Below are 19194 nucleotides of genomic sequence, written 5' to 3'. Positions count from 1 at the left end.
GTTATTTTCTACAGCAGTATGTTTCTGGTCCAATGAAAAGGCAGGCGATGCTGGACCTGGTTCTGGGGAATGAGTCGGCCCAAGTGGATCAAATGTCAATGAGGCAGCTTTAAGGGGACAGTAACCATTATATCATAAAGTTTAGGCTGGCCATGGAAAAGGACAAAGAATATAGAGCAGGGACAATTAATTGGGGGAAAGCCAACTTTGAAGGGATGAGACTGTATCTGAGTGAATGAGTTGGAATCAAATGCTGGCGGAAAAGGCAGTGGCTAAACAATGAGTCACCTTCAAAGAAAATGTATTGCAGGAAATGTCAAGATGTACTCCCTTGAAGGGAAAAGGTAGGATAAATAAATCCAGGGCACCTTAGATGATGAGAGAAATGAAGGTGAAAAGAAAGAAGTGCGCGTATGACAGATGTCAGGTAGAAAATTTAGTGGAGAATCAGGCTGAATGGACCAGAGGGGAAGTGAAAAAACGAATAAAAGCAAAATGGGAGCAGGAGAAGAGACTGGCAGCTAACAAAAGAAATCCCAAGGTTTTCTACAAGCGCATAAATCCTAACAGGGTGGTAAAAGAAAGAGTGTTGCCAATTGGGGATAAAAAAGTGGACTCATACATGGAGGCAGGAGAAATAGTGGAGTCCAAAGATGTGCGGGTTAGGTGCATTGGCCCAGCTAAATCGCCCCTTCATGTCCCGAGATGTGTCGGTTAGAGGGATTAGTGGGGTAAATATGTGGGGTAACGGGGATAAGGCCTGGGTAGGATTGTTGTTGATGCAGACTTGATGGGCCAAATGGCCTCTTTCTGCACTGTAGGGATTCTTTTCTTTGATTCTATTAAACAAATACTTTTCATCTGTCTTTGCAAAGGAAGATAACGTACCCACGCGGAGGAGAGAGGGGAGGTAACTGGTACACTGGAAGAATTTATAATTGAGTAGGAGGAGGTGTTAGAAAGGCTATCTTTACTTAAAATAGAAATGATAATTGTATTGAGGCTCCTCAATGTGGAACATGCTGGAAGGAGACAAGTTGAATCTTATTGCACTTCCTGCAATTGGTAAGTTTTGAGTCTAAAATCACATGTAGGCCACGCCTACGGATAAGGACAACAGATTTCCTTCCCTAAAGGGAACCAGACGGGTTTTAACAACAATTGAAGATGGTTTTCATTGTCATTATTATTGAGATTCACTTTCAATTGCTAAATTTCTTTGTAAATCCAAAATTGAATTCAAATGTCATTATCTGATTTGAACCTGTGTCCCCAGAGCATTAACCTGATTCTCTGCATTACAAGTTCAGTGACATTGTCACGTTGCTACCTTCACCCCATGTACCTGAATCACTAGCGCACTGATAGGTCAGCCATTAATCCTGTAACAATAACAAGACTGAGTGTGTCTGAGATATACCTTAAGTAATGTCACAGAGTTTTACAGCACAGAAAGAGGCCCTCTGGCCCATTAAGAACATAAGAAATAGGAGCAGGAGTAGGCCATCTAGCCCCTCGAGCCTGCCCCGCCATTCAATAAGATCATGGCTGATCTGACGTGGATCAGTACCACTTACCCGCCTGATCCCCATAACCCTTAATTCCCTTACCGATCAGGAATCCATCCATCCGCGCTTTAAACATATTCAGCGAGGTAGCCTCCACCACCTCAGTGGGCAGAGAATTCCAGAGATTCACCACCCTCTGGGAGAAGAAGTTCCTCCTCAACTCTGTCTTAAACCGACCCCCCTTTATTTTGAGGCTGTGTCCTCTAGTTTTAACTTCCTTACTCAGTGGAAAGAATCTCTCCGCCTCCACCCTATCCAGCCCCCGCATTATCTTATAAGTCTCCATAAGATCCCCCCTCATCCTTCTAAACTCCAACGAGTACAAACCCAATCTCCTCAGCCTCTCCTCATAATCCAAACCCCTCATCTCCAGTATCAACCTGGTGAACCTTCTCTGCACTCCCTCCAATGCCAACATATCCTTCCTCATATAAGGGGACCAATACTGCACACAGTATTCCAGCTGCGGCCTCACCAATGCCCTGTACAGGTGCATCAAGACATCCCTGCTTTTATATTCTATCCCCCTCGCGATATAGGCCAACATCCCATTTGCCTTCTTGATCACCTGTTGTACCTGCAGACTGGGCTTTTGCGTCTCATGCACAAGGACCCCCAGGTCCCTTTGCATGGTAGCATGTTTTAATTTGTTTCCATTGAGATAGTAATCCCATTTGTTATTATTTCCTCCAAAGTGTATAACCTCGCATTTATCAACGTTATACTACATTTGCCATATCCTCGCCCACTCACTCAGCCTGTCCAAATCTCTCTGCAGATCTTCTCCGTCCTCCACACGATTCACTTTTCCACTTATCTTTGTGTCGTCTGCAAACTTTGTTACCCTACACTCCGTCCCCTCCTCCAGATCATCTATATAAATGGTAAATAGTTGCGGCCCGAGTACCGATCCCTGCGGCACGCCACTAGTTACCTTCCTCCAACCGGAAAAACACCCATTTATTCCGACTCTTTGCTTCCTGTCGGATAGCCAGTCCCCAATCCACTTTAACACACTACCCCCAACTCCGTGTGCCCTAATCTTCTTCAGCAGCCTTTTATGGGGCACCTTATCAAACGCCTTTTGGAAATCCAAAAACACCGCATCCACCGGTTCTCCTCCATCAACCGCCCTAGTCACATCTTCATAAAAATCCAACATGTTCGTCAAGCACGACTTTCCCCTCATGAATCCATGCTGCGTCTGATTGATCGAACCATTTCTATCCAGATGCCCTGCTATCTCCTCTTTAATAATGGATTCCAGCATTTTCCCTACTACAGACGTTAAGCTGACCGGCCTATAGTTACCCGCCTTTTGTCTCCTTCCTTTTTTAAACAGCGGCGTAACATTAGCCGTTTTCCAATCAACCGGCACTACCCCAGAATGCAACGAGTTTTGATAAATAATCACTAACGCATCCACTATTACCGCTGACATTTCTTTCAATACCCTGGGATGCATTCCATCCGGACCCGGGGACTTGTCCACCTTCAGTCCCATTAGTCTACCCAGCACTGCCTCTCTGGTAACATTAATTGTATTAAGTATTTCTCCTGCTGCCAACCCTCTATCGTTAATATTTGGCAAACTATTTGTGTCCTCCACCGTGAAGACCGACATAAAAAACTTATTTAAAGACTCAGCCATATCCTCATTTCCCACTATTAACTCCCCCCTCTCGTCCTCCAAGGGTCCAACATTCACTCTAGCCACTCTATTCCTTTTTATATATTTATAAAAACTTTTACTATCATTTTTTATATTAATTGCTAGCCTAGCTTCATAGTCTATCCTTCCTTTCTTTATCGCTCTCTTAGTCTCTCTTTGTTGTTTCTTAAATTTTTCCCAATCACTTGTTTCTCCTGTGCCAGCCATTAAGCACCTATCTATTCTAATCCCACTTTCCAGCACTTGGTCCATAGCTTGGGTGCAAATGCTTCTTAAATGTTGTGAGGGTCTTTACCTCGACCACCCTTTCAGGCAGCGAGTTCCAGATTCCCACCTCCCTCTGGGTGAAAATGTTTTTCCTCAAATTCCCTTTAAATCTCCTGCTATTTGCCTTAAATCTATCCTCTTGGTTATTGACCCTGTCGTCTAAGTTAGGGGAAAATTTTCTTCCTATCTACCGTATCTATGTCCCTCATAATTTTGTACACCTCAGATTCCACCCCCCCCCTTTGTTTCAGATTCCAGCATCTGCAGCATTTTGCCTTCATCCATCATAACCTCTATGTTCATATAGTCTGTGCCTCAGCTAATAAAGGGAAGTATCCCATATGCGGCCTTAACCACCTTATCTATCTCTTTTGTTGCTTTCAGGGACCTATGGTCATGCACCCCAAGATCCCTCTGGTCCTCTGTACTTCCTCGCATCCTTTCATGAATTGTGTATTCCCTCATCTTGTTGGTCCCTCCAAAATGCATCACCTCACGCCTTTCAGGGTTAAATTCCATTTGCCACTGCTCTGCCACTGTCTCAGCCCTGCAGCTGCTGCTGTACAGGTTGAGGAGGCAAATTTTATAAGTCATTTTTAACTGTTGTCAGTACAGGGAAGAACTTTAACAGTATTCTGCATTGTAAAATGTTACCTTTCAGTTACTGAATATTTGGAGCCTGTGGTAGTCCCAGACGCTAGTCGGATGTTTCTGTGGGTAACTTTAGAACCATTACTCATCCCGAATCAATTCACAACAAATACATTTTTCTTAAATCATAAAGGACCTTCTTGAAATGATCACATTACTGACTGCAAGTCATCAGTAAATGCAAATGAATGGGGCATGGTTCTCATGTAACCTTACGAACCTGCACTGGAGAACTTCCAACAAACTGCAGTCAATATTCATCCATTTGCATTGATTGTTTTTCTGGCTACTTGTACAATATTTCAGGCTCTCTGCTGACTCTGCTACCTCCTAATGGAGTGTAAGAGACACAAGGTTTCCATGAAATGCAGATGCGTCGACCAAGATGCAGTGAGTAATCCCACAGCTCCCTGAACACTCAGTTACTAAGTGCAGTGATTCGGCAGAGGGTTTGAGCTGCACAGACCACACCAGTTCGATCCAGGATCTGAGCTGAAGTAATTCATCTTGCGCCGCTCCTGTAAATTGGTATCAGAAAAGGAGCAGAAAGTAATCGATCACGGTCACCATCCTTGAAGAAAATAAAGAAATGCCAAACCTGAAATAAAAATGGCGTTTCCTTAAAATACAGAGTGGCGCCAATTTTACAAGGTTACATCCTGGGGCCTCATTTGCATTGTACGTTAGTGTGTGTTCACTCCATTGTCTGTATTACTGACATTCCAACAGGCAGATTTGTGTGAACAAAAACAGAAAGTGCTGGAAAAACTCAGCAGGTCTGGTAGCATCTGTGAAGACTTAATTTTCGAAGATTCTTCCTGAAGGGAAGTAGAAAGGTGATGGGGATGGTTGGAATATTTGATTTGATTTATTATTGTCGCATATATGAGGATATAGTGAAAAGTATTGTTTCTTGCATGCTATACAGACAAAGCATACCGTTCATAGAGAAGGGAATGAGAGAGTGCGAATGTCGTGTTACCATCATAGCTAGGGTGTAGAGAAAGATCGACTCAGTGCGGGGTAGGTCCATTCAAAAGTCTGATGGCTGTAGGGAAGAAGCTGTTCTTGAGTTGGTTCGTACATGTCCTCAGACTTTTATATCTTTTTCCTGACGGAAGAAGGTGGAAGAGAGAATGTCCGGGGGGGTGGAGCGTGGGGTCTTTAATTATGCTGGCTGCTTTGCCGAGGCAGTGGGAAGTGTAGACAGAGTCAATGGATGGGAGGCTGGTTTGCGTGATGGACTGGGCTTCGTTCATGACCCCCTTGTAATTTCTTACAGTCTTGGGCAGAGCAGGAGCCATACCATAAGTTTAGAGGGTGGGGGAAACTAAATTACAAAGATGTCATGGAACAAAAGGCAAAGGGAGCGTTAATGGTGGGAGTAAAGCGTTGTAAGCAGAAGAAGTATTTTTTGGCAGAGCACAGCTCTAGAAGCAAAAGCAAGGTACAGAGACTGGCACTTGGCAAATAAATGGATCAAAATGGAGGACAAAGTTCATGGTCTAAACTCGATCCAGAAGGCTATAAAGTAGCTCAGTGCTGAAAAGTAGCAGTAAGGAAGAAATGGTGGGCATTGAACCCAGATAAAAAGGGAAAGTGGAGGCAGTTAGGGCTGGAAGGCATTCTTGAAAAGAAGGATTTTTAACGAGTGTTTTGAAATGTATTTCTTGCGCACAGTTAAAGGTTCAATTCGACGAGCAGTACAGCCTGATTTAAAAAAAAACAACTCCCCAGATAATTCTCAGACAGGCCTGTTGGAAAAACTATTACTCAGCATCCCGTGAAAGTATTTATAGGAACAAGCTAACCCAAAACGTCTAACAGCAATCTTTACAGTTTCCATTTCTGATGCACTCTGCACGGGGCTAAGAGAATATTTTTGCCTCAACGTTCACATGCAACATTCCTGAGGTCGAGCTGATGCGAAAGCACAGCTCCAGGCAGCCGGGTACACCGTCAGATCAGGACCACCATGCCATCAAAGGGCTGTCTGTCGCTGTTTGGGAATGTGTCAGCTCCAGATGTGAAGCCGCTATGGTGAAAGGTTTGAACTGAGAGGAAATGCTGGGGACAAAAGAGGTGATTCATTCTCCCGCATGAAGACCAATTGTTCAGCGGTCGTGGAGGACCGCTGATGACGAGCCAATGTCGCCATTTAGCCAAGTTTTGGAAAGATGACACTTGTAAAAATTCCAGGATGTTTTTTTTAAAAAGAAGCATGTTGCTTACAGTAATCTGAAGGATGAATGATTGCATGGTAAGCATTCATTGCTGGAAATATCAACAGCACTGCCTCACTTTGAGATGACGCATGGTAAAAGAAAACTGAAAGAGGAAATAAGACACGAATGGATACTTGAATAGAAAACAATAGACACTTGTTTTAACAGATTTATCACTAAGGCTAAACTTTTGTACTGCGAGAAAAAAAATAATGCTTGTTTTAATTGGAGCTGTGATTGTGTTCACCGTGTGTTTCCGCTCAGGAATCCTTCTACACTTTGAAGAAATGGGTAAAGGAATTAAAAGAACATGGGCCTGAAAATATTGTGGTCGCAATTGCTGGCAACAAATGTGACCTTGCTGATATGAGGTTGGTATTTGCACAACATTATCTAGGTTGCTTTGTACAGAAGCAGCAGGTCATCGCTGCCCTTTTAGGAAGCAAGGATTGCGTCTATATTAAAGGCTTTTGCCACTTCCCTCAAAACCGTGTTGCAATGCAATGCATCCACGTTGGAAACGTAGGAATTGGGAGCAGGAGTAGACAAATTCAGCCCTTTGAATGGCGGAGCAGGCTCAATCAGATCATGGCTGATCTCTCCGTGGTCTCAAATCCACCTCCCCGCATCTCCTTAGCCCATTTCTTTTTGTCAGAAATATATCTATCTCCTTCCTGAAACCATTTAACCACCGCACTATGGGGCAGCAAGTTCCACAGATTCATCACCCTCTGCGAGAAGTAGTTCCTCCTCATCTCAGTTTTAAATCCACCACCTCTCAACCTATACCTGTGACTACTTGTTCTAGATTGCTGCACAAGAGGAAACATTTGGTCTACGTTTACCTTTCCAATTCCTTTTAGTATCTTATATACCTCAATCAGATCCCCTCTCCTCCTCCTAAACTCCAGCGAATATAGGCCCAAACTGTTTAAAGTTCAAGTTTATTTATTTAGTCACAAGTAAGGCTTACATTAACACCACAATGAAGTTAGTGTGAAATTCCCCTCGTCGCCACAGTCCGGCACCTGTTCGGGTCAATGCACCCTAACCAGCACGTCTTTCAGAATGTGGGAGGAAACCGGAGCACCCGGAGGAAATCCACACAGACACTGGGAGAACATGCAGACTCCACACAGACAGTGACCCAAGCCGGGAATCGAACCCGGGTCCCTGGCGCTGTGAAGCAGCAGTGCTAACCACTGTGCCACCCCGGCCTCATACGTCTCTCATATGTCAATCCTTTCATCAGATTGATAGCAGATTATTGATGCCATGAACAGTTTACACTGTTAGATTTTACCATTTAATATAATGTCGATAAAAAAGTCATCCGTTGCTCACCATTGTAAAAAAAGGCCGGAAAGATCACCGCTTTGAGAGACTCCAAGGCCCAGCCAAAAAATCCATTGACTTTCTGCGAGACTGGATGATCCCGGAGGCAGGTGGGTGTGGAAAATCCCGCCCAATGTATGTGAATGAATAATAGCTCACTAGAAAATATTTGAATTTTATGATGCATCGCCGCTAATTGGATGAACCACTTCTGCATGCACAAACCTCAAACAGCTGAAGATATTTTCTGTAATCTCTCTATCCCTGATTGATCCGGGTTTGACTAATCGACCTTTGTTTGCTGTTCCAGAGAGGTTACAGTAAAGGATGCCCAGGAATACGTTAAGTTCATCAATGCGATCTTTGTTGAAACAAGTGCAAAAAATGCCATTAACGTTGGAGAGCTCTTTGAAAGGATCAGTAAGTAATGCTTACTCTTTGAAAATTAGATCGCCGGTTAATGAAGTTATCATGGGGAATGTGGTCCGATCACTAAGCTTTGTAGATTAAACTATTGAGAATCCAAGAGGACATGATTTAAAAAGAATATCAGGTGAACCATGACAGTGGACAGGTGATGCCAACCTGGAAGCTTCAGAAGGGTGGCATGGTGGCTCTGCCGCCTCACAGCGCCAGGGACCCAGGTTCAATTCTCAGCTTGGGTGACTGTGGAGTTTGCACTTTCTCCCTGTGTCTGCGTGGGTTTCCTCCGGGTGCTCCGGTTTCCTCCCACAGTCCAAACGATGTGCTGGTTAGGTGCATTGGCCATGCTGAAATCTCCCTCACTGTGCCCAAACAGGCCCAGAGTGTGGCAACTAGGGAATTTTCAGTTACTTCACTGCAGTGTTAATGTAAGCCTATTTGTGACACTAATAAATAAACTTCAAAAAAAAGAATGTAGGAGAAAGAAATTCTGAGGTCCTTGGAAGGAATGAATTTGATTTTTAATTTCAACGCAGCAGGGTTGTTGGGAGAATAACATCTTTAAAGTTTCGAAAGAGGAATTTAGGAAAGTTAATATTAGCAATCCAGAAGAATTGTAATAAAGAGACAATTTGAGAAGTGCCAACTTACTAATAAGGGGAGGCGATGGCCCAGTGGTATTATCGCTAGACTATTAATCCAGAAGCTCAACTAATGTTCTGGGGACCCGAGTTCGAATCCTGTCACGGAAGATGGTGGAATTTGAATTCAATAAAAAGTATCTGGAATTAAGAATCTACCGATGGCCATGAAACCATTGTTGATTGTCAGAAAAACCCATCTGGTTCACTAATGTCCTTTAAGGGAAGGAAGTCTGCCGTCCTTACCTGGTCTGGCCTCCATGTGACTCCAGAGCCACAACAATGTGGCTGTCTCTTAACTGCCCTCTGAAATGGCCGAACAAGCCACTCAGTTAAAGGGCAAATAGGGATGGGCAATAAACGCTGGCCCAGCCAGCGATGTCCACATCCCACAAATGAATAAAAGAAGTATTCTCTGCCTTGCATGCTGCCAAGAAGTCTCTCAACACCAGGTTAAAGTCCAACAGGTTTATTTGGTAGGACAAGCCACAAGCTTTCAGAGCGCTGCTCCTTCATCAGGTGAGTGGGAGTTGTGTTCACAAACAGGGCATATAAAGACACAATCTCAATTTACAAAATAATGGTTGGAATGCAAGGTAATTTAATTTGACTTAAATTAGACTTGATTTACAGGTAATCAAGTCTTAAAAGTACAGACAATGTGAGTGGAGAGAGCGTTAAGCACAGGTCAAAGAGATGTGTGTTGTCTCCAGCCAGGACAGTTAGTGAGATTTTGCAAGCCCAGGCAAGTCGTGGGGGTTACAGATAGTGTGACATGAACCCAAGATCCCGGTTGAGGCCGTCCTCATGTGTGCGGAACTTGGCTCTCAGTCTCTGCTCAGCGACTCTGCATTGTCGTGTGTCGTGAAGGCCGCCTTGGAGAACGCTATCTGTCACACTATCTGTAACCCCCACGACTTGCCTGGGCTTGCAAAATCTCCAGAGGGCTCAAGTGAAAAATAAAATGTGCATTTCTGAGAATCTTCGACCACACAGAACCAAGTACATCCATGTCATTTTGAGTGTCTGTTCATTCCTGTTGTGATGTGGAGATGCCGGCGTTGGACTGGGTTAAGCACAGTAAGAAGTCTCACAACACCAGGTTAAAGTCCAACAGGTTTATTTGGTAGCAAATACCATAAGCTTTCGGAGCGCTGCCCCTTCGTCCACTCCATCTGACGAAGGAGCAGCGCTCCGAAAGCTTATGGTATTTGCTACCAAATAAACCTGTTGGACTTTAACCTGGTGTTGTGAGACTTCTTACCATTCCTGTTGTAACAGAGACGTCTCCCCATCAACATATTGTAAAATAAATATATAACAAACCCAGCACTTGTAGCATATATCCTGAAGCAACAGTTCTTTAGAAGAAATTTCTAGTCCCAGGAACATCTAGGATATACTTAAACAGTGTCAGAAGTTTAATATTTTAGATCAAATGAATGTAATGGTAGTTTATGCAGAAAAATTAGTTTATTAACTTTCTAAAGTCTAACAATATTTTGAAAAGAGATGCTTTTTACTGTTAAAGGATAGGAATTAAAACATTCAAATGTTTCAATTCCTATCCTTTAACAGTAAAGATAATGAATGGTTTACGTGCCTGGAATGGTTTACATCCTCCCCCACCCCTCCCCCAACCAGAGATCCATCCTCCCCCCCTCCTCCCCCCCCCCCAAACCAGAGATCCATCCTCCTCCCCCCAACCAGAGATCCATCCTCCCCCCCTCCTCCCCCCCCCCAACCAGAGATCCATCCTCCTCCCCCCCAACCAGAGATCCATCCTCTCTCCCCCCCCTCCTCCCCCCCCAAACCAGAGATCCATCCTTCCCCTCCCCCCAACCAGAGATCCATCCTCTCTCCCCCCCCTCCTCCCCCCCCAAACCAGAGATCCATCCTTCCCCCCCCCCCAACCAAAGATCCATCCTCTCTCCCCCCCCTCCTCCCCCCCCAAACCAGAGATCCATCCTTCCCCTCCCCCCAACCAGAGATCCATCCTCCCCCCCAACCAGAGATCCATCCTCTCTCCCCCCCCCAAACCAGAGATCTATCCTCTCCCCCCCCCCCCTCCTCCCCCCCCAAACCAGAGATCCATCCTTCCCCTCCCCCCAACCAGAGATCCATCCTCCCCCCCCCTCCCCCCCCGCCCTCTCCCCCACACAATCGCAGAGCTGCCACCGACCCGGGACGGCGGAATGGCTGCGACTACAAGACACCCATAAGTACCGGAGAGCTTTTGGACTCTACCTCCTCGCCAACTCTCACTGAGGAAGCGCCGGCTTCCGACTTTTATTTAGCAGGTCGCTAAAAGCATGGATCCGAATTGGGCTGCGCGGTGGTAAAGTGGGATTTGGGCGGGCAGTTCATTAAATCGATTTAAATTACATAATCGGGCCGCCCGATTCGGGTGCGGACCGGATTCGGGTGCGGACCGGATTCGGGTGCGGACCGGATTCGGGTGCGGACCGGATTCGGGTGTGGACCGGATCCGCGCCCGAATTGGATGTCGGTAAAAGCTGCGATCTGCTCGGATTCGGGTGCAGATCGCGTTAAAGGCCCGATGCCCGAATTTACTGCGATGTTTGGGCGCGAATCTTCGGTAAAATCGGGCCCTATGAATCACTGTTTGGAACAAAGTTTCCCTTTAACTAGCAACTGTTGCATGCGGTAGAATTTGGTATTTCAACACTTTTCTTGCTGCAGAATCCCAATGGGTCTGAAAGTGATTCACCTTCGCTGAGCTCAAGAATCCAGATGGTGCAGGAAATTGAAAAGTCACGCATGTTGATTTGGAGAGAGCTCTGGAAGTTGGATTGTGGACAGATAGTTGTACCAAGCTGCCGACTGAGTGGCTGGTGCTGAGTACAGTCACTGACTGCAAAGAAAATCAAAATCTATTGGGTCATTTTGCAACACTGAAATCTCTCATCTAAACACAACTAAACCCATTGAGACACACTGAAAGGTAGAGAAAGAGATATGTATAACAGACAATGAAACCGCAGACACTCTCTGGGGCAGATCTCCTCAGGCTCCTATGTTTTTGGAGAAAAGAGCTATGAACTTATTGCATATTCCTGCCACATGTTGAAAAGGAGTTGCCTTGTTTCTTTTCCAATTGGGAGGCCATGGTCTAGTGGTATTATCGCTAGACTGTTAATCCAGAAACTCGGCTCATGTTCTGGGGAACCGGGTTCAAATCCTGCCACGGCAGATGGTGGAATTTAAATTCAATGAAAGATGTCTGAAATTAAGATTCGTCGGATAACCATGGAATCACTGTCGATTGTCGGAAAACCCCATCTGGTTCACTAAATGGCAGATTTCCTTCCTTTAGGGAAGGAAATCTGCCATCCTTACCTGGTCTGGTCTACATGTGACTCCAGAGCCACAGCAAGGTCGTTGACTCTTAACTGTCCTCGGGCCACCAGAGATGGACAATAAACATTGGCCAACCAGCGACACCCATGTCCCATGGATGAATGGAGAAAAATTCCTTTTTAAAAAAAATCCATGATAGATCCCAACTAAACTAACTGTTCTCAACTGAGATGGCACTAGGGGCACTAAGGTGGTTCTGACCCATGTGGGTTAGGAAGGGGGAAAGGGTCCCCATTCCAGATTGCTATAAATTTGTGCCGTACTTGATTGAGGACAAAGTCAGCCCTGGCTGTGACGTATAATCACAGTAAGTTCTCTGCACAGAAAGAGGCCACTTGTCCCTTCGTGTCTGCACTGGTTGAAAAGTGAGCCACCCAGCCTAATCCCACGTTCCAGCATTTGATCTGTATCCCTGCAGGTTACAGCACTTGAGGTGCATATCCAAACACGTTTTAAATGAGTTGAGGTTTTCTGCCTCTGCCACCCTTTCAGGCAGCGAGTTCCCCCTCAACTCCCTGGCTGAAAATATTTTTCCTCATCACCCCGCCTCTAATCATTCTACCAATCACTTTAAATCTGCACTCCCTCATAACTGACCTCTTTGCTGAAGTAAATAGGCCCTTCTAATTCACCCTATCCAGATCCCTCACAATTTTGCACACCTCAATCAAATCTTCCCTCAGCCTCCTCTGTTCCACTGAGAACAATCCCAACCTAATCGATCTTGCCTCCAGTCTGCGATCTTTCAGTCCTGGCAGCGTCCTTGTAAATCTCTTCATGTATCCTCTCTAATGCAATGACCTTCTTTCCATAATGAGGTGACCAGATGTCACCATCAGTAAAATAACCGCCAGTATTAACTGTTAAAGCTCATAGATTAGATATGTAGGTGAGATACAAAATTACTCAATGGAAAATGATACCATAGGAACTATAGCCCAGCTATGACTAAGTTTCCTCCGAGGAGATGGGGAACATAATATTGCTGCAATAAATCCAACTGGATTCTGTAGCGCTGAATATCCAATGGAACCACCCACAGGTTCACAGACTCTGACATGGACAACACTGGGACCAAAACTGCATGACGATATTGGTCATTTATTGGAGTTATCTGCTGCAGTGGAATTGGTAAATGTTGTTTGTCTACAAGAAGTTTCTGCATCGGGAAAAGAGAGGTCAGATGACCTCTTGATTGCCAGCGTCTCTTTCCCCCCCCCCCCCCCCCCCCCCCACCCCCCTGCTACTGCAGTTGCTTGGGATCTAGGATGCCTTGCTTCCGCTCCTATCCAATGGTGTCTGAGCTGGCTGATAAGTCCAATTTGAAGACTCTGTCATGTGTGGGACAAAATGGTGCGAGAAGGGTTGGGTAGATAAGTTGTTTGGAGCATTGTGCCTCTGCACATTCCCAATACAGCCTCTTATTGTGTTTGGTGCCTTCCCAAATGAGCCTTCTCCATTTTGTTCGGTCACAAGCTAGGGACTCCCAGCAGGGACGCTTAACCTCTTCAGGGATGCTTTGAGAACATCTCTAAAGTATTTCCTCCTGGGAGTCTCCTGTTGCTCCTCAGTTCCGAGTCAAACATGGTAATAGCACAGTATTAGCATCGTAATACACAGAAGAATGCCTTTGCCCACTATATTGCACTTGTGTCATATTTTTAAATTATGAACAGCCACATTTATATTGGTAGCAGAACTGCAGTTAAGTGGGCAGGTGAGAGAAGCTGGGACTGGTGGTCTTTGGGCAGAGGAAGGTAAGAGTAGAGGTGTTCAAACTCATGGATATTGATGAGATAAATACAGAGAAATTGCTTTTGATGGCAGAAGACTCGCTAATCGAAAGTCACAGATTTAAGATGTTAGCAATCGAATTGCAGGCTTGTAAACTGAGCAAAAACATGACCTTTAATTCTGCTGGTGAGAAAAATGGTTGGAATATTGCAGCATAAAGTAAAGTTTATTTATTAGTCACAAGTTGGCTTACATTCACACTGCAGTGAAATTACTGTGAAAATCCCCTAGTCGTCACACTCTGGTCCCTGTTTGGGTACACTGAGGGAGAACTGAGCATGGTCAATGCACCGAACCAGCACATCTTTGGAGTGTGGGAGAAAACCTGAGTACCTGGAGGAAACCCACGCAGACACGGGGAGAATGTGCAAACTCCATACACACTGTGACCCAAGCCAGGAATTGAACCCGGGTCCCTGGCGCTGTGAGGCAGCAGTACTAACCACTGTGCCACCGTGCCGCCCCTACCTGCTGCCTGCAGAGAGTCCCAAGATACGAACGATCGAAAGTCTTCGCAAGCAATCTCAGTTTAACATTTTGAGATGGACATTTCAAAAGTTAGTTGTTTGTGCACTCTGAAAATAACAGTTGAAAAGGAATCTTCAGTCCCTGCCAGAGCTGCTGCTAAGGTTTATAATTTTAGAAGAAAGATGATGAATGTAATCAGATATGAAGAGTGTGTGGGTTTAGATGAGGAGTTTGTGTTTTGCGAAAATTGAAAATTGGGACAGCGTTCCCTAAGAGATGAGGAACACAGATCACAATGGATTTAAAATGTGCCATGAAGTTATTAAATTCCAGCTGTAAGAATGAGAGGCAAGAGATACAGATCACTGTAGTCCCCACAAGACGTGGTGACCATCCTGAGATCCTTTTTGGTCTCTCCATGTTCTCTTCTTTCTTTACTGTTTTTCTAGGGCAGTACGGTGGCACAGTGGTTAGCACTGCTGCCTCACAGCACCAAGGACCCGGGTTCAATTCCGGCCTTGGGTCATTGTCTGTGTGGAGTTTGCACATCTCCCCGGATGCTCTGGTTTCTTCCCACAAACCAAAGATGTGCAGGTTAGGTGCATTGGCCATGCTAAATTCTCCCTCCGTGAACTTGAACAGGCGGCAGAGTGTGGCGACTAGGGGATTTTCACAGTAACTTCATTGCAGTGTGAATGTAAGCCTACTTGTGCCTAATAAATAAACTTTAGTTACTTTACTTTATTGGTGGCTCTTGTAAAACCATAATATACATCACATTGGTAAAAGTTGGCTTACATTCACACTGCAGTGAAATTACTGTGAAAATCCCCTAGTCGTCACACTCTGGTCCCTGTTTGGGTACACTGAGGGAGAACTTAGCATGGTCAATGCACCGAACCAGCACATCTTTGGAGTGTGGGAGAAAACCTGAGTACCTGGAGGAAACCCACGCAGACACGGGGAGAATGTGCAAACTCCATACACACAGTGACCCAAGCCAGCATGTATAGTGTTGTAATGTCCTAACTATGTTAGGGGTTGTGGGTTTCAACAAGAGGAAAGCTGAAGTACCTCTTCCAGCCACTGCAGCACTATGTCTGGATGGGCTGGAGAGCTGTAGCCAATCTGTTTGGCCAACAGATCTTCAAGGTGGGACTTCTGTCTCAGTGCAGAGGGAGGTCCCGCCTGTTGCCAGTCAACCTCTGTTTGAGTCTGATTTGGCAGTGGGCCTGCGGGAGTCGGAGGGGTGTGTGCCCCGATGACTCTCCAGATGACAGGTGTCGACCGCTCATTATCCTGAAAATTCAGGCCATCATGTGCGGAGGGAGCTCAGGTCAGTTCTACTGCAGCTCCTATGGATGGTTCTTAGACTGAGGAATTGAAGGAGCAGATTGCCAACTCACTGTCGCTGCCAGGGTTTGGAGATCATGACTCAATGCCTGCATTTGTAAACTCCTTTATCATGCCCCAACTGTCTCAAAGAGTTTCACAGAATGAATTCTTTCTTGATGTCAGGAGCCAACCTGCACGAACACCAGAAGTGATTTGAAGGAGGAAACACAATCCTAGTGTTTGATGGCAGTTAAAAATTGTAAAGCTTGTCACAAAATCAGGTTTTTAGGTCAAACAAGGGAAAAGAGATCCGATCCGATGCATTAAGCCAGTCGGTTTGGTCAGGATCTGGTTTCTTTCTTTGCTGTGGATGGAGCAGAAATATATTGTTAGTTGAGGGAGCTTTAGCCACCTTTTCCCTGATTTGGGAACGAATAATATCGCTACTTGGTAACCTGAGGCTTCAATAAGTTAAAAATTCAGACCAGGAAAATTATGGAAATGATTTGATTTTGTTGAAGAAATGTTTTCTTAAAATCATTAAGCTTGGAGTACATTTCAGTTAAAGTGACAGTTTCTGCTCCTGAGGCTTGGATTTCCTATTCTGTGGCTCCATTGCATTGATCGGATCACCATGGATGTGGATACATGAAACATAAGAACTAGAAGCAGGAGTAGGCAGTTCATCCCCTCGAGCCTTACCTACCATTCGATGTGATCATTTTTGATCTCATCTCGTCCTCATCACCTTCCTGGCCACTCCCCATAACCTATCATCCCTCTACTAATTAAAAACCTATCTATCTTCTTACATGTGTTTTGTGTTCTGGCGTCCACTGCATTCTGGGGGAGTGAATTCCACAGATTCACGACCTTTTGAGTGAATCCCTCCTCATTTCTGTTTTAAATCTGCCAACCCCTTCACCTAAAACTATTGCCTCTCGTTCTAGAATGTCCGACAATGGGAAACATCCACTCTACGTCTACCCTGTCAATGCCCTTCAGCATCTTATGTATCTCACTTAGATCTCCTCTCATTCCTTTAAACTCCAACAACTATAGGCCTAAACTGCCCCATCTCTCTTCATAAGACAAGTCCTTCATTCCTGGAATCAATCTAATGAACCTTCCCTGAATTGCCTCCGATACATTTACATCCTTCCTCAAGTAAGGGGACCAAAACTGTGCGCAATACTCCAGATGCAATCTCACTAATGCCCTATACAGTTGCAACAGCACCTCCCTACTTTTATATTCTATTCCATTCGCAATGAATGTCAAAATTCCATTTGCCTTCCTTATTAACCTGCTGCACCTGCATACTAACTTATTGCGATTCATGCACGAGGACACCCAGATCCCTTTGCACCAAAGCAGTTTGAAGTTTCTCACCATTTAAATAATGAGTTGTATTTTAATTCCTCCAGCCAAAATGGATGACTTCACACTTATCCAGGTTAAATTCCATCTACCAGATCATCTAAACCACTCACCTAACCTATCCATATCCATTTGTGGATTTCTTATTTCCTCATTGCAACTTGCTTTCCCACCTATTTTGGTGTCATCTGTAAATTTGGCTACAGTATATTCTATCCCTGTGTCCAAGTCATTAATATAAATTGTAAATAGTTGGGGCCCGAGGACTGAACCCTGTGGCACACCACTAGCTTGCCAGCCAGAAAAAGACCCATTTATTCTTGGTCTTCGCTTTCTGTTGGTTGGCCAATCCTCTATCCAAGCTGACATGTTACCCCCAACCCCGTGGGATCTTACCTTGTGTGTTAACATTTTGTGCAGCAGCTTAAAAAAATACCTTCTGGAACTCCTGACAAACCTCCTCTACAGGACCACGTTTACATCTTTGAAGAACTCCAGCAAATCAGTCAAACACAACTTTACCCTTGATAAAAACACACTGACTCTGGTGGATTGTGCTTTGCCTTTCCAAATGTCCTGTTACTACTTCCTTAACAATGGAATTTAACAATGGTGAGCACTGTGGGTTCTGTGGGAGCATGATTGTGTTAAAATGTGAAGTGCCCGACATGCACACCTTTGCACAGTGTGCCTATATTATAAAAAAAAACACTGGGATTAATACCGTAACAAGAATATTGATTAAGGACAACAGAAATCTCTTAACCTCGTGATCTTAACTCCTCATCAAGAAGCTGACTGAGATTTATTGGAGTTAATGATGCCTAGATTTGGCTCGCCCAGCGATCTTACATCATTGGATCCCGATCTCCCGTTAGAATTTGCACAAAAAAGGCACTTACTGAGTGAATTAATTAACCTTTTCTTGCTCATTATCCAAGATAGGGTAAGGCAACAAAGTCATTGCTGGGTTGGTGGAGTGGTGTGAACCTCGGTGGCACAGTGGTTAGCACTGCTGCCTCACAGTGCTGGGGACCCGGGTTCGATTCCTGGCTTGGGTCACTGTCTGTGCAGAGTCTGCACATTCTCCCCGAGTCTGCACATTCTCCCCGAGTCTGCACGTTCTCCCCGAGTCTGCACATTCTCCCCGAGTCTGCACATTCTCCCCGTGTCTGCACGGGTTTCCTCCGGGTGCTCCAGTTTCATAGAATCTAGAATCCCTACAGTGCAGAAGGAGGCCATTCAGCCCATCGGGTCTGCACCGACCACAATCCCACCCAGGCCCTATTTCCGTAACCCTACCTATTTACCTAATCCCCCTGACACGAAGGTCAATTTATAGAAATCATAGAATCATAGAAACCCTACAGTGCAGAAGGAGGCCATTCGGCCCATCGAGTCTGCACCGACCACAATCCCACCCAGGCCCTACCCCCACATATTTACCCGCTAATCCCAATGGCCAATTCACCTAACCCGCACATCTTTGGACTGTTTCTTCCCACAGTCCGAAAGACGTACTGGTTAGGTGCATTGGCCATGCTAAATTCTTCCTTGGTGTACCCGAACAGGCGCGTGTGGCAACTAGGGGATTTTCACAGTAACTTCATTGCAGTGTTAATGTAAGCCTACTTGTGACACTAATAAAAACTTTGAACAAAAACCTTTTGGTTTTAATCCACCTACGCAGCTGGAAACTGATGGGATCAGATCATTTGTCCATTTTACACAGTGCCCATGCTCTTACTCAGGCAGGGTGTAAAATACACTACTGGTGTCCTCATTGGGAGCTTTATGCTTCTGTCTGGCACCAAAATCCAAGACAAGCAGTCTTGACAGGACAGACAGGGGATGAAACACATCCCAAATGGCTGTTCCAAGGCATGCCACCATTTCCCAAAGTCTGATATCCTCGGATTGGAGAAATATCCTTGTTTGGAATTTATCTTTAAAGCCAGAAATGTTGCTGCAGTTTATGCATACACGTGAGCTGGAACTATGCTACACCGCCATCTATTGGTCATGTGAGGTCTCACTGTCTATATTTTGAACTT

The 19194-nt window shown here is 45.0% G+C and overlaps 1 protein-coding gene across 3 annotated transcripts in view; it reads left to right on the top strand.

Annotated features, from left to right (window-relative positions):
- The window catches only part of LOC144495584 (ras-related protein Rab-31-like), an 89210-nt gene that overhangs the window by 52686 nt on the left and 17330 nt on the right, over window positions 1-19194 (top strand). For all 3 annotated transcript variants that reach the window (XM_078215719.1, XM_078215721.1, XM_078215720.1), the window contains exons 5-6: window positions 6648-6754; window positions 8029-8138. In XM_078215719.1, coding sequence (XP_078071845.1) covers window positions 6648-6754; window positions 8029-8138 — 217 coding nt within the window. The remainder of the gene's footprint in view (window positions 1-6647; window positions 6755-8028; window positions 8139-19194) is intronic.

Source organism: Mustelus asterias, chromosome 7 (assembly GCF_964213995.1).
Source record: "Mustelus asterias chromosome 7, sMusAst1.hap1.1, whole genome shotgun sequence".
Classification (NCBI taxonomy): domain Eukaryota; kingdom Metazoa; phylum Chordata; class Chondrichthyes; order Carcharhiniformes; family Triakidae; genus Mustelus; species Mustelus asterias.
The sequence above is the reverse complement of the archived record's forward strand: the minus strand, read 5'-3'. Positions and strand labels throughout refer to the sequence as shown.